The 26,098-nt window shown below is 36.9% G+C and overlaps 1 protein-coding gene across 1 annotated transcript in view; it reads left to right on the top strand.

The window, feature by feature from the left end:
• LOC150109561 (myosin light chain kinase, smooth muscle-like) overlaps positions 1 to 26,098 on the top strand; it is a 184,406-nt gene that overhangs the window by 83,213 nt on the left and 75,095 nt on the right. The window contains exons 7-9 of the mRNA XM_090402656.1: positions 13,643 to 13,765; positions 22,509 to 22,712; positions 24,001 to 24,116. Coding sequence (XP_090258782.1) covers positions 13,643 to 13,765; positions 22,509 to 22,712; positions 24,001 to 24,116 — 443 coding nt within the window. The remainder of the gene's footprint in view (positions 1 to 13,642; positions 13,766 to 22,508; positions 22,713 to 24,000; positions 24,117 to 26,098) is intronic.

Genomic DNA, 26,098 nt, shown 5'->3' with positions numbered 1-26,098 from the left:
TTTACTAAGTTTCTGTTTATTTGATGGAATTCTTTGTCAAAGCAGAAGTTTGCAAAGACTATAGCATTGTGTGAGACTTATGATAAAGAATGTTCAAATAGAGTGAGTGTTGAAGACATGTTTGGGTGGGCGTGGTGAGAAGAAGAGTAGAGGGGAGAAGATGTGCAGAAGGCTTGACTATGCCAATTGGATTAAATGATATTAGAAGTATGAATGAGGCAGCATGAGATTTGAGAGTATTGTTAGAGACAGTGAAGTGGAAAAGTGCAAGAGACAGAATTGCGAGTGTGAGCATCTTGTCATATACCCTCTGTCCAAAAAGAAACCAAACTTTTGATAGAAAATAAAACACAGGCCAATTATAATTATTCAAATCATTTATTTCAATCAATATACTCTCCCTCAGCTTTGATACAGCTTTTGGCATGGTCAATTAATTCGTTAAATAAGTTTTTTATATTGGTTTTTGGGATACTGTTGAGGGTCGTGGTTACTGCTGCTTGAACGTTTTCAATCATGTCTTATCGTTTTCCTTTCATCGCCAAATGAAGTCGGGGGAAGAAAAAGAAGTCACTGGGTGCTAAATTAGGTGATAAGGGGAGTGATCCAACACACAAACTTGGTTTTTGCTCAAAAACTGTCTCACAATGTTTGAACGATGAGATGGTGCAGTATCGTGCAAAAGTGACCAGCTGCCAGCATCACAATATTCATGCCATATGCGACGAATTCTCACTATCAATCACTTCAAAACTTTGAGATAAAACTCACCATTGACTGTTTGGCCAGGTGGAATGAATTCTCTGTGGATAATGCCATTGGAATCGAGAAGCAAATCAGCATTGTCTTTACTTTTGACTTCTCCAAGCGGCTTTTTTTTGGATGCTCCTCTTCTGGTGGTCTCCACTCAGTACTCTGGTGCTTTGTTTTCGGGCTCATACTCAAAATGCCACGTTTCATCACCAGTAACGATCGTTTCAAGGAAATTTGAGTCTTTATGAATGGTTTTAATGAGGTCCTTGCAGTGTTCAATTCGATACATTTTTTAGTCGTTGGTCAACTTGTGGGTAACAAATCGTGAATGCAATTTATGAAGGCCCAAACTCTCAGTCAAAATGTTGTGCACAGTTGATATTGGAATCCCCAATTCATCTTCAATCAATCTCACGGACGATTTTGGGTTTTCTTTGATGAAATCATGCACTTTTTGAATGTTAACTTTGCTCAGTCCAGTTTTTGGATGGCCCGGCTTTTTGCCGTCCTTGAGCGTCTTACGACCACTTTGAAATCACTTAAACCACTCGTAAACGTGAGTATGGGATAAGCATTCATCACCGTATGCTTTTTGAAGCATTTCATGTGTTTCAGTAAAACTTTTACCAAGTTTAACACAAAACGTCAATCGCAGCTCTCTGTTTGAAACTCATTTTCTGACTGTTCGTCAAAACACACTGTCACTCTTCGCACTATAACTTGGCTTCTAATGAAACAAATGTCATAAACAGTTGACACAACACCAATGAAGGTTGCCGCTTTCAACAACAAAAAGATACAATAGGTGGCGCCACTAGTTTCTTCTATTTTCGAAAAGTTCAGTTTCTTTTTGGACAAAGGGTGTAGTATGATAACAGAGAGCTGAGGAGACGGATGATGACGATCATGAATTGTATGATAACTAGGATGTAGGAAGAAAAGCTTTGAGTATGTGGATGTATAGAATAAATTTGAAAGTAGAATCTGTTTTCAGGAGATGGTATCCATGTAAGTGATAATGTACAGCTGGTCAGGTTGCTGTTGAGAGGAGAAAGAGTGAGTGTGTGTATGTGTTCATGCAGGAGAGCAAAAATTAGTAGGCTGGCTGATACATGTGGGATAAATGAGAAGGTTGATGATAGGAGAAATATGACTTTGGAGATGGCCTCAATGAGAAAACAGCAAATTCAAAGGTGTTATAGATTGATAGGGTGAGGAATTGTGGGAAGGGGAATCAGTGACAAACTATTATGTTTATAGACTAATGTGAGGAGTATTAGGAATATAGTGACAGAGTTTGTGTCATTGATAAAAATTAGTTGGTATTCATTGATGTCAGTGAGACATGGTTGATAGATGATGATCATGAATTGCTTGATAACTAGGATGTAGGAAGAAAGAAAGGCATTGAGTATGTGGATGTATAGCATAAATTTGATAAGGTTGTGGGGCACTGCTTCCTTATGTTGTTTCTCTCTTCTCCCCCTCCCTTCTCCATGTGAAACTTCGAGGAAGCAGTAGTGATAGTATCTTTGAGCTCATTTGATGTAAGGTTAAGGTAAGCAGAAATTTTAGATATTTAATGGGATGTTGCTATAGTCTAGAAAATGTAGAAGAAGCGATTTTGAAATGGGCAACATATGAAACTGCTGATAATGGATGACTATGGAAAATATGTATGAGGGGAATGAGTTCCTCGGATTTCTTAGAGATAACTTCCCTTACATAACATGTGGTGGAAAAAAGCAACACATTGATGATAACAGAAGTCACTGTCACCATTTGGTAAGAGTGATAATGTAATTTTGATATGGAAAGTAGTTAGACAGGCACAAGTTTTACTGAACAAAAGATGTGTCAAGTTACAGAGTAGGAGATTATGATAGACTGAGGAAACATTAGTGACTGATCTACCATGGTGATCAGTTGAAGAGGAGGGAAATTACTAGTCCTCCACAAGATCAGTTAATGATGACAATGTCAGATTGCATTTCTAAAAGCTAGGAGAATAGAATGGAAGGTGACATGTAGGAATGATAAAATTATTCAGGAAATGCAAAGGAAGAGAATATTGTAGAGAAAGTATAGAGACAAGAATACTGATCAGTGGGAGGAGAAGTAAAAGGTACAGGTTAGTAAAGTGGTATGTGTGCAAGGAATGAGAAATTGGCATGTGAAAGGATATTGATTCATGCAGCAAAGAAAAATCAGAGAGAATTCTATAGTTATGTAAATAGTAGAGGGAAGAATCAGTACAAAAGACTAACTTTAGTTGCTGAAGATAGCACACAGGTTACTTCTGGTAAATGTATTATAGAACTGTCATTATCAGTGATTTTACTTTGCTATAGCAAAATCTTTAATATAGCATTTTATCTCAGCCCCATCTTTTCTATAGTAAAGATGGGTATAGTAGGTTTGAATAACATTAGGAAAGAAAAGAAGAGACTGATAGTGCAGGAATGTAAAATATTTGGACTTCAAAATAAGTACAATGCTAATAAAGCTGTCAGATCCCAGATGGAATATCACCATATATATCAATAGAATGTACACAACAGCTGACGGTGTGCTCTTGACTTAGTTGTTCAACAATCTCCATAGCACAATTGGAAGAACAGTGGAACATTGTTCCTTCAGTTGGAAAAGACCTGCATTCGATTCTCATTGTGATGAGCGGAATCTTTATATGGGATTTTTCAATTGAAGGTGAGTTAGTCGATCTCATATGGAAGTAGCAGAGTTTTTCATCCTGCACACAGGCAAATTGGCCATGAGAACACACACACACACACACACAGTTTATAGACAAAAAATACCGTTATTGTTTGTTGGTGGTGGGCTGTTGATGGTAGTAGTGTCATTAACATTGGAGAATTAGTAGTAAGGGAGATGTTAAGATGTGATGTGGCAGGGTTAGAGTAGAGTGCCCTCCTGTGATTATTATTATTAGAGTAGAGTGCCCTCCTGTTGTTATTATTATTATTACATGACACTTCCTTGGAGGTGTCATGTAATAATAATAATAACAAATTTAGCAACAAGAACTGTCCCAGAAGAGTAGAAAGAAGAAAAAATAAGGGAGAATCCAAATTAGTAGTGTCAAACTACAGGCCAATGTGTATCTCGAGTGTAGTGGTGAAGGTGTTCGAGATAGAATACAAACCTGGTTTGATGAGAATGGAAATCTTTCAAAAGCAGCATAGGTTTATTAAGGGCAAGTCATGATTCTGTAATAGGGTGACTAGTGTATTAGAGGAGATGCTTAGACACTGATTTATCTGGATTTTGCTAAAGCATTTGATCAAGTGCCACATGATAAACTCCTGTTAAAATTGAGTAGGATGGGAATGAATGTCATTTGGTAACTTGGTTGCAGGAATGGTTGACTGATAGGATCCAGCCAGTTCTGTATAGGAGTGTGGTCCCAAAAAAGGAAAGTAATAAGTGGGATACCACGGAGTTCTGTTCGGGGACCAGTGTTTTAATTTATATATCAGTGATATAGTTCAGGGACAAGAGCAGATATTTGATTGCTTGCCAATGATGCTAAATAGGATGAGCAGCATTAGGAATTTCTGATGTGATGTGATATTGTTACAAGAATAGGTAGGTGCTTTAGTCTGAAGAATGAGAATGTCATTTTAATGTTGATAAGTGTAAAGTTATATCCTTTGGCAAGAAAGATTGAATGAGTTTATTATTTTCAAGGAACTCTGCTGCAGGAGGTAGAGGAAGTAAGGGATCAAGGGAGGTAAGGGAACTTCAATTCCTGTCTTGATGGATAGGAACTGAAGTTCAAGAGACAGACTGTGAAAGTTTTAAGGGTTACTCAGAAAATTGCTGTCAATAATGCGAAGAATGCAGATATGTACCAGTGTGGAGGTGATGGTTCCACTGTATACAGCACTTAATCAGGCCTCACTTGCATTTCTGTGTACAGATCTGGTCATCTGGTTATTTTGATGATAAGGAAACATTGGAGAGAGAGTGCAGAGGCAAATAACTAAGAATGTCTCAGGACTGTGAAATATTGAATCTGAAAACAGATTGAAGGAATGTGGTCTTTCGAACTTGGCAGATAAGAGAAGGAGGAAGGGTAATAAGATTAAGACACACATAAGTTGATGAAAGGAGCCTATGTGATAGATAAAGAAGAATTATTGAATAGCATAATGGGTGATGCAAAAACTAGAGGTCATCCCTGGAAGTATACAAAGGTCATGTGAATAAAGAAGTCTAAAGGAGATTTTTTTTGCTTGGTGGGTGGTGAATGAGTGGATAGAATGTGGAAGATGTATTTTCATGAAAAAATAGACAAAGCAGGATCAGCAGCACATTTTTTTATGTGAATCCCACCCAGGAAAATGGTTAATTTATAGCCTGTTATTATTAATACCATGAGTAGACTAAGGATTAGATAATCTCTAAACCTGATTTCAGAGACTAAACATAAAACTTTCTCAAACCTCATATTAGCAGAATTTCTGGTGATTGCATTTTTATTGACATATGAAAGTTTTAAGAGTGTATAACACATCAGTGCTCATATTAATTGGTCTAATGCAATTAATTGTAGGTAACTTTGAATACTTTCATTTATCAATTAATTATAGCCAAATCTGCGCAGAGCAGGGGACCGTGTGTTTGTTTTAAGATCCTGTATATTAGAAAACAATAACGAAGGCGAATGAATTACTCAAAGGTGTAAAATTTGGAAGAGGAGGACGAGGCTTGCCCCTTTGATTACAATACTGTTTTCCATTGTAAATATGTAAAAATATATTAAAAACTTGTTATATATATTATTATTATTATGTGACACCTCCAGGGAGTCCAAAGACTCATCAAGGGAGAGTGTGCCAATGCATCGAACAATTGATCCCCTTCCAATATATTTAAAAATTTGCCTACCACGTCAGTTCACACTTCACGTACACAAAACAGATGAAATTCAGAAAGCAAAAACAGTAACGCATGACAAATGACAATTTTCAATTGGATTGGTTGACACAATAACCAGTCACAGCCTCTAGGTGCTATTGTCTCAGAGCTCACCCTGCCTCACCTTCTTAGAATGCTAAGAATTTGACCTGCTGTGCCATCTATACATCTTTTCAAAGGGCTCAAAGGTATATGTATTTTGAACACACTTAGGCTATTAATACAAATGTAATGCAATGTTTATGTATCGAAAAGTGTCCTCTTTATGAAGCATTAGTACATTGTGTTTATTTTTAGGAATCACACAAAGTCTGGAAACAATTACGGGAGTCTTTAATGGGAATAAATGCAAAATTATTATTATTATTACCCGAAGACCTCATGGAGTCAAAGAGTTATCTGGGATTATTATTTTATTATTATTATGTGACATCTCCAGGGAGTCCAAAGACTCATTGAGGGAGAATGTGGTAAAGAACTGACAGTTCTATTGACCTGGCATTTCAATGAAAGTCTAGCCAAGGGAAAGATATCCAAGGAGTGGAAGAGGGTAAGATAGTGCCATTGCATAAGGGCGGTAGCAGAATGGAAGTGCCAAATTATAGACCAGTTTGTGTTTCATTAGTAGTTGTTAAGGTCTTGTAGAAATTATAATATCAGTGATATTGCTTTTCGGTGGATGAGCACCGCACACCTAGCACTTCCTCAATATTTGCCCCTGGTGGAATTATAAGGAAGGTGATTATAATAGTCTTAGATATAGACTTGGGGCAGTTCGATGAAGGGAGGAATTGGAAGGGCATGATATCATTAGTGCTTGGGAAATTGTAAAGGAATTACTAATTATATGAAGGAACATTTATTAGTAGCAATAGTAAGCTGTATACCACATGTGAAGAAGAGGACACAATTTGGTGTAAAGTGGATGACAGACAATATCAGACAAGAACTGCAGGTTAAAAATAAGTTATGGAAGAGATATAAGGAGAGAGGCAGGTGGCTGGAGAGCAGATGCATAAAAAATATAAGACTCATATCAGGAGAGTGACTAGTATGGTAAGGAAGGCAAAACTGGAATATGAGAAGAGATTGGTCCTGAGATTAAAAGAAAATCCTAAGGAATTTTTTAGCAATGTGGCCAGTAGGAAGAGAAATGATTTTGGAAGGATGACACTGTTGGATAAAAATGGGAATATAGTCCCTGATACAGAGGACATATTGGAGTTATTCAATGAACACTATTGGAGTATTTCATCCTGGAGAAGTGTGTTTTAATACTAGAGGGATAGAGCAGTCTCAAGGTTTAGAAGTACAAGAGGGAGAGTGTGTTTCAAATACTGAGTACTCTGGATGTCAATAAAGCAGTGCGACCAGATGGAATTTCACCACAGTTTTGAGAGAATGTGCTAAAGAACTGACAGCTCCATTGACCTGGCATTTCAATGAAAGTCTGGCCAAGAGAAAGATATCCAAGGAGTGGAAGAGGGTAAGATAGTGCCATTGAATAAGGGTGGTAGCAGAATGGAAGTGCCAAATTATAGACCAGTTTGTTTCATTAGTAGTTGTTAATGTCTTATTATTATTATTATTATTAAAACAAGACCTCATGGAGTCAAAGACTCATCTAGGAGGTCCTTTTATCTTACACACACATCTCATCATACCGTGTCTTAAACACATTCAAACTACTTGCAGACACCACGCTCTCAGGCAGGGCATTCCAATCACTCACAACTCTGCACGAAAAAACCTGCCTCTCACTCCCTTACTCACACCCTCCTTATACAGTTTCCAGGGATGACCTCTGGTTCTCCCCTGATCTCCCACTATTCTCTGTAGAACTTCTCCACCATTGATCCTATAACAACCCCTTACCAACTTGTAGGTCTCTATCATATCTCCCCTCTTCCTTCTCTCCACAAGACTCTGCAAATTACATCTCTTCAATCTTTCCTCATACTCAACATTCCAGAGGTCAGAAACTACCTTAGTCATTCGCCTTTGGACCCTTTCCAACATCTCTTCATCCTTCTGAAAACCCGGTGACCAAATCTGGGCACAATAGTCCAAGTGTGGCCTAATCAAAGCCTTATACATTGGAACAAGTATCTCCCTACTTCTACATGTCAGTGTCCTCCGCATCATTCCCAGAAGTCTTTGTGTTGTCTTCACAATTTTGGCGATGTGTCCCCTAAATTTTAGATCCTTATCCACTATCACCCCCAGATCTCTTATTTCCTCTACTTCCAACAATATATTCTCACCAAGCATAAATTCTGCATCCCTTCTTTGTTTTCCAAATTTTAAAACCTTACATTTTGCAACATTGAACTCACATCCCCATTTGCTTGCCCAATCACTCAATTTATTCAAGTCTTCTTGCAAGGCCACAACATCTTCACTACTCTTTATGGTTCGTCCCAACTTTGCATCATCTGCAAACAACTGAATATCTCCATCCAAATCTTCACCAATATCATTAATATATAAGTTAAATAGTAATGGCCCTAAAACAGACCCCTGAGTCACTCCACTAGTGACTTTCTTTTTCCTGGATATTGCACCCCCATACACAACTTGTTGATACCTATCAGATAGCCAGTCTCCAATCCAATGCACTAATCTAATATCCAACCCCATCTGCTCTAGTTTGACTGTCAACTTATCATGAGGTACTCTATCAAAAGCTTTTGCGAAATCCAAGTATATTACTGTGTATCCTTCTCCTCTGTCCAAGGAAGCAGTCACTTTATTGTAATAAGTAAGTAGATTACTAAAACATGACCTCCCTTTAGCAAATCCATGCTGTCCATCAAAAATTATACCATTGTTGTCAACCCAACTCTGGATCCTAGTTCTCACAAGCTTCTCCAACAACTTAACCACAACACCTGACACACAGATAGGCCTATAGTTTGATGCTTGAGTTCGATCACCTCCTTTATGAAGTGGCACAATCTTGCCCTCCTTCCACTCTTTAGGAACTTGACCAAGTGCAAGACTCGTATTAAAAAAATATGTCAAGGCAGGTGTCAACTCTCTAGCACACTCCTTCAGAATACGTGGTGATATATTATCAAGTCCCACAGCCTTATTTACATCTAGTTTACTCAACTCCCCAAACACCTCTTGCTCACTTACAGTCAGTCTCTCCTCCCCATCATCAACTGCTCTTAATCTCTCCATGAAGTCACATTCACAAGATTGAAAGATCTTTATGAATTGCTCATTAAGTATCTCCACAACACATTCTGCAACAGCTGTCTTTATACCATTTCCTCCAATCAATGTCATCCTTCCATAATCATTCTTTCTTTTGCTGGCTACATATCGAAAGAACTCCCTAGGATTCTTTTTGGCTTCATTAGCTAACTGCTGTTCATACCTCTCTTTAGCTACTCTCACCAACCAAGTCACCCTCCTTGCCTGGTCTTTGTAGACCTCATGAAATTGGTTACTTCCACTTCTCTTATGCTGTCTCCACAATGCCTTTTTTTTCTGTATTGCATGCTTAATCTCTTTATTCATCCATCTCACACCTACCTTATTTAACCTTCTCACCCATGGTATACATTTAGACATTGCATCTACTAAATATTTTTTGAAAATCCCCCAAGCTGCATTGATCTCTTTTCCAGCTAACTCCTCATTCCATGCTACATCTGCAAGCTGTCTCCTGAGCTCTTCATAATCACCCCCCTTGTAGTTCCACATATACCCTTTTTTCACAGGGGTCCTTGCACTGCTGGCAACCACCCAGGTAATCACCTCATGGTCACTTTCACCAATTGGTGGATGATTTGACACCTCATTTATAATTACATCCTCCGATGAGATGACCAAATCCAAGACCCTTAATCCTCGTGTGCCCTCTGTTACATACTGTCTGAGGTAGTTATCCCTCAAAAACTCAAGAAACTCATTTTCTTTACTTCCAGTCTCTATCTCTTCATTCCAGTCTATATTGCCATAATTAAAATCACCCATAATGATCACTCTTTTCTTATTTGCTTGGCTTATTTGACTATACATTTCACTATCACCACCATCCACATTACCAGGTCTATAACAACATCCCACCAAGTATTTGATTTTATTCACCTCTATCTCACACCATACTGCCTCAAAACCACTGGCCCTATTTCCCTCTTGCATCTCTACCTTGTATGGACATAACTCTTTCTCTATCATCAATAGCACTCCCCCTCCCTTTTTATCCCTTCTATCCTCACGAAACACATCATACCTTTCCATCTCTATTCCTGTCAGGATGTCGTCCTCATCTAACCATGTCTCACTTATTCCGACAATCTCTGGGTGCACAGACGCAATTAGTGCAACCATTTCATCTGCCTTGTTTCTTATGCTTCTAGCATTGGTATACAAACACAACAACTCATTTCTGGATCTACAGCTAGTTCCACTGATACCATTCACTCGATGTGCTCTCTCCATGCTGGACTGGGGCCATTTCTCTTTCTGCTTCTTCATGTCTTGTAGAAATTAATGAGGGACCGTATACAGCACTGGGGAAATGAGGGTAATGTTATTTGTGAGAGTCAACATGGATTTGTTAAGGGGTGCTCTTGCTTTAGTAATATGATTCCATGTATCAGTAGCTTTAACAGGCACTTAAGTGCCCACTGCCTTTCAAGTATCCTTGGACTTCTCAATATGAGGATAAGGTGGTTACCCCTATGCCTCCAAGTATTCTTGTCTGTAAATTGCATGTGTTCTATTTGCCAGTTTGTCTGTTTTGAGGGACAAAAAAAAAACCATGTTTCTGGATGAAAAATTAGTAATATGATTGCCTTTTATAATAAAGTGACAAGAGCTTGAAGTTTGAGATACATCAGTGTGAAGCAGCATACTCTGTTGAAGGAGCTGTACTGGAGGAAGTAGAGTAGACAAGAGATCTGGGAGTGATGATTGATAGAAACCTGAAATTCAGGGAACATATTGTAAAAGTGGTGAAGGTAACCCAGAGGATTGCTTCAATGCTGACGACCTGCAGAGATAAAAGAGTTGTCATTCCATTGTATAAACCCTGATCAGACTACACTTGGACTGTTGTTTTCAAATTTGGTCCTCAGGATTTGAAAGGAATAAATTAACTTTATGGGTAACAAAGATGGTATCAGGACTGCAATGTTAGTTATGAAGACCAGATATAATTGAGACTTTTAAACTGTTGAGAGGTAGTTACAGTATTGACAATGGGAAGTTCTTTTGCTTGGTGGAACATGAGGAAGAAGCGAGGACAAGGGGCTATCCTTGGAAGTTATGAAAGGCAGCCATAATCAAAAGGGGTGAGGGAGTGGTTTCTTTGCATGGAAGTTAGTCGAACCAAGGAGTGGCATGATAGACTTTGTGTTTTCTAGGATAGGTCTCCTGCTTTGAGTCGTTTGACTCCATAGAGGTCTGAATCATCATAATAATAAAAACTACACATGGGAAAGGAAATGGAATTTATGGTGCTACTTAGAGATAATTGCTTGAAATACAGTGCAATGCAAAGGACTAGGGTTTTGAGTGTGCTGGATCTGGTGATAGCATCAGAGAATTATCCATGACTTTGTCTGTAATTGGTGAGGTGGTTACTCAATCTTTACCAGAGAGGTGTCTAAATACATTGCATTTTTTTTACAGAAGAGTCTTATGTGGAATTACAGAGCTATCTCTGGTTCCAGGAGTAGTTCCATGTCATAAGAAACTACAAGGGAAGAATGTTAGTAGTGTATGAGGGCTGGTCAAGAGGTGTTTGAGGAAAGTATTATCAGACTGCATGTCTCATGTCTAGGGCTAAGAGGTTAAATTGATTGGGAGTAAAATGGATGATTAGCATTGATATTCAGGAGCTACAAAAAAAAAAAAAAAGAAAAAGAAGGAAAACAAAGAGCAATGTGATATTAGAAAGTTCATGAGCAGTACAAAAAACAGGCAAGAAGGATTAGTATGGTAATGGCAACAAAATCAGATTATTAGTATTACTTCCAGGTCTCCATAGAGTGTAAAGACTTATTGCAGAATGAGTGAAAATTAGCTGACTTGGCCAGAGGAAATCCCAAAGGGTGTTTACTATCAAGTAAAAAAAAAAAAAAAAAAAAACTACTATGGAAGGATAACTGATGATTGCAATTGGTGTGGGGGGGGAGGAAGTTAAATCATCAAAATAGATAGAGAGCAGTGACATGTAACAATGTGCAAGGTGAGAGATGAATAGAGGATGATTAGAATATTACCGTGCTTAATGATATCACACATCCTTAAGTACTGCAATATGGGATATCAGTCTATGTAAAAGACACAAAGAAACTTGGTGGTATCTCTGACCATGTTTAACATACATTTTGCCATTAATTCTTCCCAACTCTTCTGTCCTCTTTAGAAAATTCCAAGACAATGGTAGCAAATTATAAACTGATTAGTATCTTATTAGTAGTGATAAAAATATCATCATAATTTCTGTTTGGAAAAATTAGTTCCAAACAGAATTCGAAAATGTGTGGATAGGAGTGTCATACTTTATAAAGTTAGAAGGGCGGGTGGGTGGGTCTTGCCTTAGTGGTGTACTCACTTTTTTACAGTAAAGTGACAGTTGAGTTGAATAAAGGACATGGCTACACCATGATACTGTTATACTTTGCAGTCATTTGACAGGGTACTACATGAAAATTCTATTGCATAAATTGGAACAAATGGGGATGGATATGATGCTGGTGATATGGATAATAGGATGGCTGATGGAGAGAAATCAAAGAATAGTATGTGTTGGATTAAGTCAAGCAAAGGCAGGGGACCAGTGATGTTCTGCATCTGCTATTTAATTTATACGTTATTGCTGATGATGAAAATTGGGAGAAGCAGTAGTTAATGGTACAGCGATGATATCCTTAATGATGATTCAAATACATTGTCAGCGTATTGCAGTGTAAAGGATAATAGTTTTCATTTTAATATAGCAAAGTGTAAAGTTAGAAATGCAAGAAATTGATAAGACTAAGGATTTGAAAGTGGCATACAGAGAATTGAAGTTTGTAGGACATATTTCCAAAATAGCTCAAAAGATCACGTAAATGTTGAAGAACACAAAAAAACGTGAAGAACAAGTAGGGATAAGCAGAGTGTTACCACTGTTTATAAAGCTTTGATACAATTAAATCTTGATTAATGTATATAGATTTGGTTTCCTGGGTTTTTTGAGGATTCAGAGATGATTGACCAAAATGGTATAGAGATTACTATGATGATAGGTTGAATGTTTGTGAGTTACAAAGTGTGATAGGTAAAAATGAGGGAAATCACTAAAGAGATGAAAAAGAAATTTTCCAGTACTTGATAGTACAGGAGAGAACCTCACTCTTAGAAGTTGTATAAGGGTATGATTAAAAGGAGGGAACTATTTTGAAAAAAAAAAAAAATTTATTTTTATTTAATTATTTATTTATTATTATTATTACCCCAAGACCTCTTGGAGTCAAGGGCTCATCTGGAAGGTCCTTTTATCACACACACACATCTCATCATACTGAGCCTTAAACACACTCAAACACCTTGCAGACACCACACTCTCAGGCAAGGCATTCCAATCATTCACAACTCTGCACAAAAAAAAACCTGCCTCTCGCTCCCCTACTCACACCCTCTTTATACAGTTTCCATGGATGACCTCTGGTTCTCCCCTAATCTCCCACTATTCTCTGTAGAACTCCACCATTTTTATTTTATTTTTTTGAGAGTGGTGATTGAGTACAATGGATTGCCAGAGAATCTACAATGAGTCTTTGAACTGGAATAGAAGATCCCATGTAACAATCAAATCATCATATACTCTTTTTCTTTTGACACAAAAGCTGTATGTTTATATACTTATTTTTATCTGTATTGGTTTTGAATAATTGAGCAGCAAAACAGATGTCTAACATAGTGATTTATTTTTTTACAGAAAATACAGAAAGTACTCTGAAACAAATTAATGGGAGAGGAGATCCACCAGTTTTTACTCAGAAATTACAGGACTTAGAAGTGGTAGATGGAGATACAGTTACGTTAACTGTAAAAGTCACAGGTAAACTTTTATTTTGTTAATGAAGATGAATAATTTATTATTATTATTATAGGATATCTTTGGAGTCAAGATACTTGCTGCAGAAGAAATGTTCTAGATGTCACTATGTCTATCATACCACTCCTAAAACTCTGCAGTCTCCTGCCCTCTCATAAGGCATTCACACCCACCATTCTTGTTAAAAAAATACATACCAAAATAGAATTTGAGTGGATAAAAAGTTTTCTTTTTTGATTTTTTAAGTGAATTTTTATAGTTATTTTGCAAACATGATTATTAATAAAATTAAAAAATATATATGCATTTGAACACAGAAGGATTTAGATATTTAGAGAGACAATTGTTTTTTTGAAAGTTGCCAGGGTAGAAGGTAGCAGCAAATACCATATTATGGGGATAGCAGCTTATAGAATCCCCCTCCTTCACCTTTCTGTGTTACAGTGCTGAGTGGAGTCTGTGGAAAGGAATAATAGTTATGGGAATACTAATGCACTGGTCGGAAAGACCTGGGTTCAATTCCCGTCAGTGATGTGAGGAACCTTATTTGGTCTCTTTTGATTAAACATAAGTTATCCGGTCTCATATGAAGGTAGCGGGTTTTTTCACCTGGGAACTCGGATTTTTCATCCTCCAGAACAGGCAAACTGGCACATGAACACACATGAATTACAGTTGTGAATATGTCCCAGCCATATACAGGTCCCAAGCCTGGATAAAATTGGCGGGACGGAAGCAATGGTGAACTACTCTGTAAAAATCTCACCAGGAACACTTTGTGGGCAATGCCTACAAAGTCACCTATGGTCAGAAATGACTGAAAGAGGAAAACCAAACCAGGAGCATTAGGAATAAAAGCAATGATTGAACAGTCTCTCTGAAGATTGTTTGAATTGGCAAAATTTGGTTGGCAAAGAAGGCCAACCAAGTTTGAACCAAGATAGAAATTGAAGGATATGGCACAATTTGGTAGGATAAGAAAGGTAAACAGGGTGGTGGTGGTGGTGGTATGTTTTTTTATGGTAGGAGATGTATTATCCCTTTTCAGGATAAAGAATCAGAGAGAAAATTCCACTTGATGGCCATGAGGGTATATGGTATGAAGCAGAAATAGATAGGATAGTGTTAATATTTATGAAATTATTTGTATTATTTAATCTCTGTTTCTAACAATTATTTTTATTTTCAAGTGTACCTATATATGCACAAGGGTTCACTCCAATTGGTGCAATGACTAACTTTCTTTCTGAATCCAAAAAAAATCACTGACTCAAGACTAAATACAAAATAAACACATTTTATAAAACACAAACAATATATACACTTTAAACAAAATACATAACTAACTACAAAATTAATTGGATCCAAGGCCTTTTAAAATAAACTTACAGTTAAGAGATCAGCCATTTTCTAACTCAATCTATTACTGATTTGTTTAACATATCATGTACATATACTTCTTCTCATTTACTTCATCTCATTATACTTCATAACATATACTTCATCTCATTTACTACACTAAACACTTTGTTTACACAATAACAAAAATGTTCATAACTAGTTTCTCTGTAAGGCCCTCATGTAGCACACATTAATTCTTCCTGACTCTGAAGGTATTCATATGTAGATATTCTGAATTCACTTAGTATAAACACTTTCACTTCATGCAATTCTTTCCAATCAGCGTTTCTTTAAACATTCCTTTAGAAAGTCAATAACAATATCTTCTTTTATTTACTAATACTTATTGATAGTCTCAAGTCCTCCACTTAAAAAAAAACTCACAATTTTTTTTAAAGTTCTACGATTCTCTTTTCGGAATCTACTATTAATCTTCCAATCAGCATTTCTTCGAATATTCCTTTAGAATGTCGATTGCAATATCTTCTTTTATTTACCAACTTATTGACAGCCTTAAATCTTTAAAAATTCATACCTCTACGATTCCCTTTTCAGAATCTACTATTAATTTTCCTCTGACTGTCACATAAACTTAAGTTCCTCCAAACCTAAATATCTGCAGGCCTGCGTTCCCCTTTCTTCCCTGAACGCTTTCGTGTTTTCTCCAATACCGCAATTCTGAATGCTCATTTACTTTCTTCTCATTACTTCGATACCAAACACTCTCTCCGTCAGCTGTCAATCACCCATCAAACTCCTTGGCGAACATTCGCACTCCATGAAAATGGCAAGCGAGAGGCTAAGTATAATGGCTGACATGTTGTCTCCGTTAGCAACAAGAGAATGTCTTTACAAAACACAGCACTTAATAATTTTAAACTACAATAAAATTTCTGTAAGTAATACCAGACCCAGAGTGGTGATACTAGGGCAGAAGCAATGTAGAGGTCATATTTACCTATACGAGTTGCCAACCGGTGTACCACTTTATTATTAAATTACTCTGGATTTGGAGAAAGATGTTGGAAGTTTATTTTGCACTTGGTTAGACTATAATAAATTTAGTTTAATCCTTTATCCAAGTGTAAGCAAACAAAGTTTGCACCTAAAAATATCTTCAGATGACTGAGGCAAGGTGGTACATCTCTTGGCAACTCGGAGCAAAGGTGGACCAAGCTCTTATCACTCCTTGTCTCGGTATCTCCCATAATGCAAAACACATCTTGCAGACATGTATACTGCTATGCAATTAAAAGGGAAGGGCCACTACCCAGACTGGTTTCGACCTTTATTGAGGTCTCGTCTGCCTCCCATGACGAGGGAAAAAATGATAGTCCATAGAACCTTTTAACTGATTTGACAAAATATCACATGGAACTCTATTACACAAATTAGAAAAAATGGAGATGGATACCATACTATGATATGATAGGTTATGTGGATAAGATGCCGGCTTCTGGACAGTTATGAAAAAGTGGTATATGGAGGGACAGAATTAAGGTGAAAACAGGTGACTAGTGGTGTGCCACAAGTTTCAGTGCTGGGACCACTACCATTTAATTTGTACATAAATGATATAGGAAATAACTTGAATGGAAATATTCAGTCTTTTGCTGATGATGCAAAATGAGGTAGAATAATAGCTAATGAAGGCAATATGGAGAGCTTGCTGGATGATTTAAATAGGCTATCAGTATGGGAAAAAGATAATGATACCCAATTAAACTGATGATTAAACTGATACCCACTAAACTGTGGGTATCAGTTTAATGTGGAGAAATGTAAGAGTTATGCATTTTAGGAAAAACAGATTACAAGCTGTGTACCATATTGATGGAATTGTACTCTAAGAAATAGATGAAGCTCGAGATTAGGGAGTGATGGTGATAGACAAAGTGTTGAAGTTTACAGGACATATTGCTAAGGTTGCTAATAAGATTACTTGGTTGTTGAAGAACACACTAACAAGTAAAGATAGGGAAGTTGTTATTCCTCTTTATAAGCCTTAATACATCCACATCTGGATTACTATGTTCAGGTCTGGTTTCCTCACTTACTTGGGGATGAAGAAGTGGTAGAGAGGATTCAGAGATAAGCAATCAAGATATTGAGTGTTCTGTGGAGTGTTCCCTATGAGGATAGATTGAGGATGTGTGGATTGCAGAAGTTGGCTGATAGGCAAAAAAGAGGGACTATGATAAAAACATTTAAGTTACCTAAAGGGTTTTATAGGATTGATGCAGGGGAAATGTTTCAGCACTTGGCTAGTATTGATTTTTCACTTGAAGAGTTGTGAATGAATGGAATGATTTGCCAGAGTCAGTTAATGTTTTGTCTGTCAATAGGTTCAAGGAGAGGTATGATTGATTGTGTGGATAGTTTGGATCTCCTGCGATCAGTCTTTGGACTTCATGGAGGTGCCCATACAATAATAATAATAATGCACATCTATAAAAAAGGAAACTAAATCTGAATTCAAGAATTATTATCTGTTATCATTTTATTATTATTGTTGTTATTATTTTTTGGACATTTCCATGGAATCAAAGACTCACTGTGAGAGACCTACTCTAACCATTGCTCACAATACCTATGTAACATTTTTTTGAACTCATCACTGATGAAGCACTTACAACCACCATGGCAACCCAATCACCACCCTCCAAGCAAAAAAGTCTAGTACCTAACATCTTTGCTAATCAGCACTTTTATACAGTTTCCAGAGGTAACTTTTTTGCCTTTGTGCCATGTACCGAAAAAAAAAAAGTCTTCATATCAGTTTCATACAACCCATATAATAATTTATGTTTCTATCATTTCCCCTCATATTTATCTATTAGCTAGTTTTTGAAGACCATGACTGTCGGTCTATCCTCATAGGGAGAATACTACAGACCTTCTATAATCTTTGTTGCTTGCCTCTGGATCCTCCATTGACGAGGTTCCAGAAGCGTGTTGAACTGTGTTTTCGCCTCCTCTGCAATATGTTCACTCCAGTTACACGTGGCCATGCATAAGGTTATGCATTTTGGGATGAAGAGATCACAAGTTGTGTACTGTATATTGATGGAAAAGTGAACTTCATGAAATTAATGAGGCTAGGGATTTGGAGGGATATTATGGACAAGGAGTTGAATTTTATCTCTACATCATCTTTACTGACTATTGTTGTTCCCAGTTTTGCATCATCCTGGATATTTCCCCTCAAATGATTTCCTATATCATTGATGCCTAAATGAGTACCACGTATTCAGTCTTGCAATGTATGAGGGTGGTCTGAAAAGTTCTGAGCCTAATAATAAAAAAACAAATTTATAATTTCAAAATTATTTTTATTTTTCAACATAATCTCCCTTAAGACATTTATTCCAGTGATGCTCCAGCACCATTATCCCGTCCCTGTAGTGGCTCTCAGTAAGATCTGTAAAATATCCCTCTACAGCTGCAATCACCTCTTGATTCAAAGAAAAACGCTGACCAGCGAGGAAGAGTTTTAGTTTTGGGAACAGATAGAAGTCAGAGGGAGCCAAATCTGGGGGAATAGGGTGGATGTTCCAACAATTCATAGTGCAGATCCCTTAATTTTCTCATTGCCAAAACACCTTTGTGGGCAGGTGCATTGTTCTGATGAAAGATGATTTTTTTCTTCTGCAAACCAGGTCTTTTCTTACATATTTTTTCATCTAGTCTGGTTAAAAGATAGGAATAATATTCCCTGGTTATTGTTTTACCCTTTTCAATATAATTAATAAACAAAATGCCTTTAACATCCCTAAACACCAATGCCATGACCTTTCCTGCTGATGGAATTGACTTTGTCTTCTTTCTTGCTGAACAACTAGCTTCTGTCCACTGTTTTGACTGCTGTTTGGATTCTGGTGTTTAATAGTGAATCCAAGTCTCATCCATAGTAATAAATTGATGCACAAAATCAATTTTATTCTTGTGCAAGTGCATTTTTGATCTGCTGTGACAATGGCAGCACCCATCTTGCACAAAGCTTTTTCATTTGCAATTCTTCATGCAAAATATATCCTACAGGTTCTTTTGAAATGTCTATAGTCTCAGCAATTTCATGCACTATGACCTGCTGGTCATCCAATACCATATATTGATCAATGCACTTGATCAGTGATTTCTGGTGTTGTTACACTTTTTGGACGTCCTTCACGTGGAACATCTTCAAGGCTGGTACGGCCACATTTAAACTCGGCAGCCCATTTCTTAATTGTCAAAAACAGGAGAAGAGTGGCCATAAACTTTTATGAACTTCGAATGAATTTCTGTTGGTGTTAAACCTTCTTTTACAAAGAATTTTATATCTGCACGATACTCAATTTTATCCATTTCAAAGGGATACAGACAACACTTTTGCTTCATACATCTGTATAAAACAAACTACTTGATAAAATGACTTTCAATTTCACATGGATGCTTATGACAGATGTACCAACTTATAAAAAAAAATCTTGCCGATAGCATTGCCATCTATGGTCGAGGCCAAGAACTTTTCAGACCACCCTTGTACATCACTAGTCACCTACCTTCTCCTGGAGTCAACTCCACTAGTATTTTTTTTTAATATATATCTGTCCATCATCCATTCTCTTATCCAGCTTCATATCCATCTTCGTTTGTGCCAATTTATGCAACAGATTTCCATGCAGAAAATCTTGTCAAATGCCTTCATAAAGTCCACCATGATCTCTGAGTAGTCATTTGCTTTATATAACTCATTTGTCACCTTTATTATAAAGAAGTAAGCAAGAACTACACTTCAGGAAACTATGTTTCCCCCTATAAAGTAACATATTCCTCTTCACCCTGTCTTAATTTCTGTCTTTTATCAACTTATTCAATACCTTAACCACCACTCCTGAGATACTGATTGGTATATAATTTGGAGCCTCCTTTATGCAGTGGAATAATTTTGTTCTCCCACTTCCATCCCTTGACGCCTTCTTAGAACTGGGCTCAAATTAAAGATTAAAGAAAAAATAAACATTGATCGAAAAAAATGGTAAAAGGATAACTACAGTGTTGGATATAGTTAAGATATTAAATGAGTGGTTCATAAAGGTATTTTATCCTCGTGAATGTAATGTCGTGCTGAGTTTGAGAGCAGTGGAAAGGAAGGAGGAGAGACTGACTGTGAGTGAACAAGAGGTCTCTTAGGAATTCAGTAAACATGATGTTAATAAGACTGGTTGGACTTGATAATATAGTATATCATCATGTGTTATCAGGGAATGTGCCATTGAGTCGACGTCTGCATTGGCATACTTGTTTTATATGAGTCTTCCTTTGGGTCAAGTTCCAGAGGTAGTGGAAGGACAGCAAGATTATACTGCTTCATAAAGTAGGTGACCGAACTCAGAATTATAGACCAATCTCTGTGTCAGATATTGTGGTTAAAGTGTTTGACAGATTAATGAGAATTAGGATCCAGAATAAGGATAATATTGGTGGTATTCTCTTTGATGGAAAGCATGGAATTGCTAAAGGAAGGTAGTAATCTGCCTACTTATTACATTAAGGTGACAGCTGCATTGGATGAGGAAGATGAATACATAGTGGTATACTTAAATTTTGCAAAGGCTTTTGATAGATTGCCACATCATAGGTTGAATGAATGGAGTTGGCTATTAGATTAGCAGTGGATTGGAGATTAGCTGTCTAATAGGTATCAGCAAGTTTTGTATGGGGAACAATATCCCAGAAGAGGAAAGTCACTAGGGTGTATCTCTAAGGTCTGTTTTAGAGCCATACTGCTTAACCTGTATGTTAATAATATTGGAGAAAATTTGAATGGGAATATTAAGTTGTTTGCAGGTGATGCCAAGTTGGGAAGAACTATGAGAACTATGAACAAATGTTGTGGCTTTACAAGAGGACTTGAATAAACTGAGTGAATGGACACAGGAGTGAGGTGCCAGTTCAATATTGCAAAGTGTAAGATTTTAAAATTTGGAAAACAAAGAGGGGATGTAGAGTATACACTTGGCAGGTATATATTGTTGGAGATGAGGAAATAAGAGAACTTGGGGTGATGGTGGATAAGGATCTAAAATTTAGAGGACATTGCAGAAATTATGAGGACAACACAATGAATTTTGGCAATGATGCAGAGGGCTGATTTTCAAAAGGATGAAAAAGTATTGGAAAGGGTACATAGGCCATTAACTAAGGTGGTTTCTAGTGTCTGTAATGTTGAGTATAAAATAAGGTTGAGAGGATGCAGTTTACATAGTCCAGTGGATAGAAGGAGGAAGGATGATATGATGGAGACTTATAAGTTGATGAGGGGGTTATTATCAAATCAACATTGAAGAGGTTTTTCATAGAAATGGTGGGAGAACAAGAGGTCATCCCTGGAAGCTTTGCTCACACCTGAGGGTGTGAGCAAAGGAGTGAAAATCAGGTTTTTTGTATGGAGAGTGATGAATGATTGGAATGCATTTCCTGAGAATGTGGTATCTGCAAAGAATGTGAATGTATTTAAGGTATAGTATGACAATGTGTGTATGGACCTTCCATGATGAGTTTTTGACTCTATGTAAATCTCAGGATAAGAATAGTAATAATAATGCTTTATGCTGGTCTTAGTTTCCCTTTCATCAGCTTTTAATACTGTCTTCAATAATACTTACATATCTAAATGTAGATGGTGTTGGTGTAGATCAGCATTTCTCAAGCTTTCCCTACGACGGAACACTTCACAAATCCTGAAATTTTAACAGAACACCTTAGTTAGAGTCGAGTATCATCGGTCTCATATTTAATGTAAAGCTAAGTGCACACTATCGGCGAAGCAGGCTGTATCTCATTGCAAAAATGCTACAGTGTACATAGGCGTGCTGGGCCACAGTGCATCGCATTGACCTTGCTTGTGATTGCATTTTTCCTAGAATAGATACCTTCGGTGTTGACAACCACGGGCCCCTGAGCCTTAATAGCACAATCCACATGCAAAGTGAGCACCTGATTTTCAAACATGTTTGAACTTGTCGCAGCATTTAAACTCATTCCAGGCTCATATCAATTTTGATAATGTTTCATGGAACACTTATTCACTTTCTGCAGAACACCAGTATTCCGCAGAACATAGTTTGGAAAATCCTGGTGTAGATGATGATGATGATAGTAGCAGTTCAGTGTAGTTGGTAGATGAAATGGTTGAGACAGTGGTGTAGTGTAGGTGTCCTCTTTCGATGAGTCTTTGGATTCCTTGGAGGTGTCACAAAATAATAATGTCTATATTTTTAAGTTATTCAAAAGTTACACAAATAGGACTCCTACTAAGGGTGCATGCACAGATTTAAATATTTTTTCTTTTTTTATATAGGATCTGCTCCTGTTGAAGTAGTGTGGGTTCACAATGATCAAGAGATTAAAAACTGTAGTGACTTCCGTTATGTCATTTCTCCAGACTGTATTACACATTCACTAGTCATTGCTGATATCTTCCCTGAAGATGCAGGTCTCTACGTATGTGAAGCCTACAATATGTATGGAGACTGTGAAACTTGTTGTAAATTAACTGTGAAAGGTAATTTTTCCCATTATTAGTATATTATGTGGTGAAATAATAGAGTTTTGCTTTAATATTTGCCAGAGTATTCTTATTTTCAACTTATGACAGTTATTTGTTTTTATTTAGCATATGTGTCATATACTTCATAAAAGTCACATGAGATTTTCTCTTTTATATTTTTAAAATTTATTTTTATAAGCAGTTCTGCACACTGAAGGTTGTAAACTTTTCAGTTATTGGAAATTAATTCATCATTAAAATTGCTTTGGTCTCCACCACAGTTAATCTTTCATTTAGGATTTTCTTCACTAACAAGGTAGCCCTTCATCTCTATAGGAAACTTAGAAGCTGGCTATAAAAACTAAAAGTTTTCAAAGGGTAGAAGGAAGACCATAACATGTCCTCTTGGTAAATAGGTCTCTGTGCTAATCTGATAAAATGCCTTGGAAATGTCATGAGTTTCTCCAAACTCTTCTATGGCTTGTATCCAAAGATGGTTAATGTTACTAGGAGATCTTTTCTGGAAAACAAGTAATGGACTTCATATTGGTGTATGTATGCTAATTAATTACATGGATTTTCAGGTAGTGAAGAAGATGACTGATAATTGCCTTCATTATTTTCAAGAGGATTGAGGCAAGGATGATGAGATGATAGTTTGATGGCTAAATTTTATCTCCATTTTTAGAGACAGGCTGTATAAAGACTTACTTTCATATTTTTTAGATAGATGCTTGATGAACATGACAGCTTGTATAGATAATACAGAGTGGGTGTAGATTCCTGAGCATAAGGTTTTAGCACAATTCAAGGGATGCCATTTCAACCAAAAGGCTTATTTGTATCCAGATTGAAGATTTTTCTGATGCTTTCTTGTTAAAGATTAGGAAGTGAATCTTTAACAGTGGTGTAATGGGATGTGATTTTTCTTGTTTGGTTGTTTGAATATAAGTTAGAAATCACTTTTATCTTTAGGTGATGTTACTATGGTACATTGTCAATGTAAGTAATGTGAAATCTTAGGTCAGAAGTTGTACCCAGTAGCTATAAGAGATTAGGACTGTTTATTTATTTATTTGTTATTATTTTTAAATGAATTTGTAAAGTTGGGATTTTTGACTTGGGCCATATGAGATAACCAAAATTTTATCCTTGACTACTTTGTCAGACTTTTTGAAGAATCCAAGACTTATTCACAATCAAGGTTTTCGGGTATAAATTGGGGAACAATAAAATAAATACATAAACAAACAAACAAAATGATATATGTTCATATGTCAGTAATATTGTAAACATTTTCTAGGTGGTCTGTCTGATTCGTTGGCAAACTGTGATGTTCGTGTGGATATTCAGAATTGTAGCAATCATCTAGCTGAACCAGTAAAGTCAATTAATGATGCCAAAGAAACCTTTCAGCATGTAAGTATTTGATTTTTCTAACATCTGTACTATGTGCTATATATATTTATGGAAAATATATATAGCAGATTGTAATGCATATTCTTATGACATAATCTGCTGACTGTTGATGGAAATTTTTTCACTTGGCTATGTTACCAAAAGGATTAAACCAAACGATTAAAAAAAAGGATTAAATCAAATTACATATTTGGTTTAATCCCTTATCCAAGTGTCAGCAAACAAAGTTTGCGCCTGAAATATTTTCAGGACTGGGGCAACTCGTGGTAAAGGTGGTATAAGTTCTGATCACTTGCATTAGTATCCCATAATGCAAAGCACATATCCTTATGGGTATGTAAAATGCTATGCATTATGGAGAAGTGGGAGCTAGACCCAGAGGCGTTGATACTAAGGTGGAAGTAATGCAAAAGTCATATCACCATATACTAGTTGCCAAAAGATGTCAACACCTTATTATTAATATACTCTGGATTAGAGATAGTTGATGGACGTTTTTTCACTTGGCTATGTTACCAATTACATATTTGGTTTAATCCTTTATCCAAGTGTCAGCAAACAAAGTTTGCACCTGAAATATTTTCAGGACTGGGGCAACTTTTCTAGGTAGTGATCCTTTTCATAACGCATAGCATTTTACGTACCCATAAGGATATGTGCTTTGCATTATGAGATACTAAGGCAAGTGATCAGAACTTATACCACCTTTACCACGAGTTGCCCAAGTCCTGAAAATATTTCAGGTGCAAACTTTGTTTGCTGATACTTGGATAAAGAATTAAACCAAATATGTAATTGGTAACATAGCCAAGTGAAAAAACTTCCATCAGCTATCTCTAATCCAGAGAATTTTAATAATAAGGTGTTGACATCTTTTGGCAACTGTTATATGGTGATATGATTATTGCATTACTTCCACCTTAGTATCACCACCTCTGGGTCTAGCTCACACTAACGAGACCTCAATAAAGGTTAAAACTGGTCTGGGTAGTGATCCTTTCCATAATGCATAGCATTTTACATCCCATAAGGATATGTGCTTTGCATTATGGGATACTAAGGCAAGTGATCAGAACTTATACCACCTTTACTACGAGTGTCCTGAAAATATTTCAGGTGCAAACTTTGTTTGCTGACACTTGGATAAAGGATTAAAGCAAATATGTAATTGGTAATCTGCTGACTGGATGAAGAAACTGAACCAAGTACTTCTTACCAAAAACTAACAAATTCTAAATGCTTTGAACTTGAAATTCAACTTACCTGTTTTAATTTGGATGCCATTTAAAAATTTTTATGTTTACACTTTTCTGTTTCTTGATAACTGTTTCTTTCTGTTTCCTGATGGAAACAGTAGAAGAGAGGGAATGAGAGAGGGGTATGGGAATGCTAACAGACGAGAGGATGGAAACAGTAGGAGAGACGGAATGAGAGAGAGATATGGAAGTGCTAGAAGAGGAGAGAATGGAAACAATAGGAGCGAGGGAATGGTAAGAGGTATAATGTATGGCGACTCAATGATCCGTGGTGTTCAAGATAGGATGCGTGAGGAGTGTTTGCCAGGAGGAACAAGAAAGGGTGGCTATGGCAATTAAGAGAGGTGAAAGGGTGGATGAGATGATTATGATGGTAGGAACGAATGACTTGAGTGGTAATGTAAGTCGGGCAGCGAGAGATATGAGATTTTTGCTTGAGACTGTACGGAAGAAGACAGAGAGAGGAAAAATAGTGTGCATGTTGCCTAGGTATGATAATGATGAGCTGAGCAGAAGAGCGGTGATATTGAATGGCATAATAGCGAGAATGTGTGACAAGAGAGGATTGGTATATGCGGATGCTTGGAGTGCATTTGAGGAAAGAGAGGAATATTATGCGAGAGACCGTTTACATTTGAATGAGGAAGGACATAGGCATCTGGAGAGATTGCTGTTCTGAACGAGTCAGTGTGTCCCAGGGAGGATGATAGCAGGGGTGGCCTCTTG

Source organism: Typopeltis vanoorti, chromosome 2, assembly GCF_054136105.1.
Source record: "Typopeltis vanoorti isolate ZY-2024b chromosome 2, IOZ_Tvanoo_1.0, whole genome shotgun sequence".
Lineage (NCBI taxonomy): Eukaryota > Metazoa > Arthropoda > Arachnida > Uropygi > Thelyphonidae > Typopeltis > Typopeltis vanoorti.
Note: the sequence above shows the minus strand (reverse complement) of the source record. Positions and strands in the feature narration are given on the sequence as shown.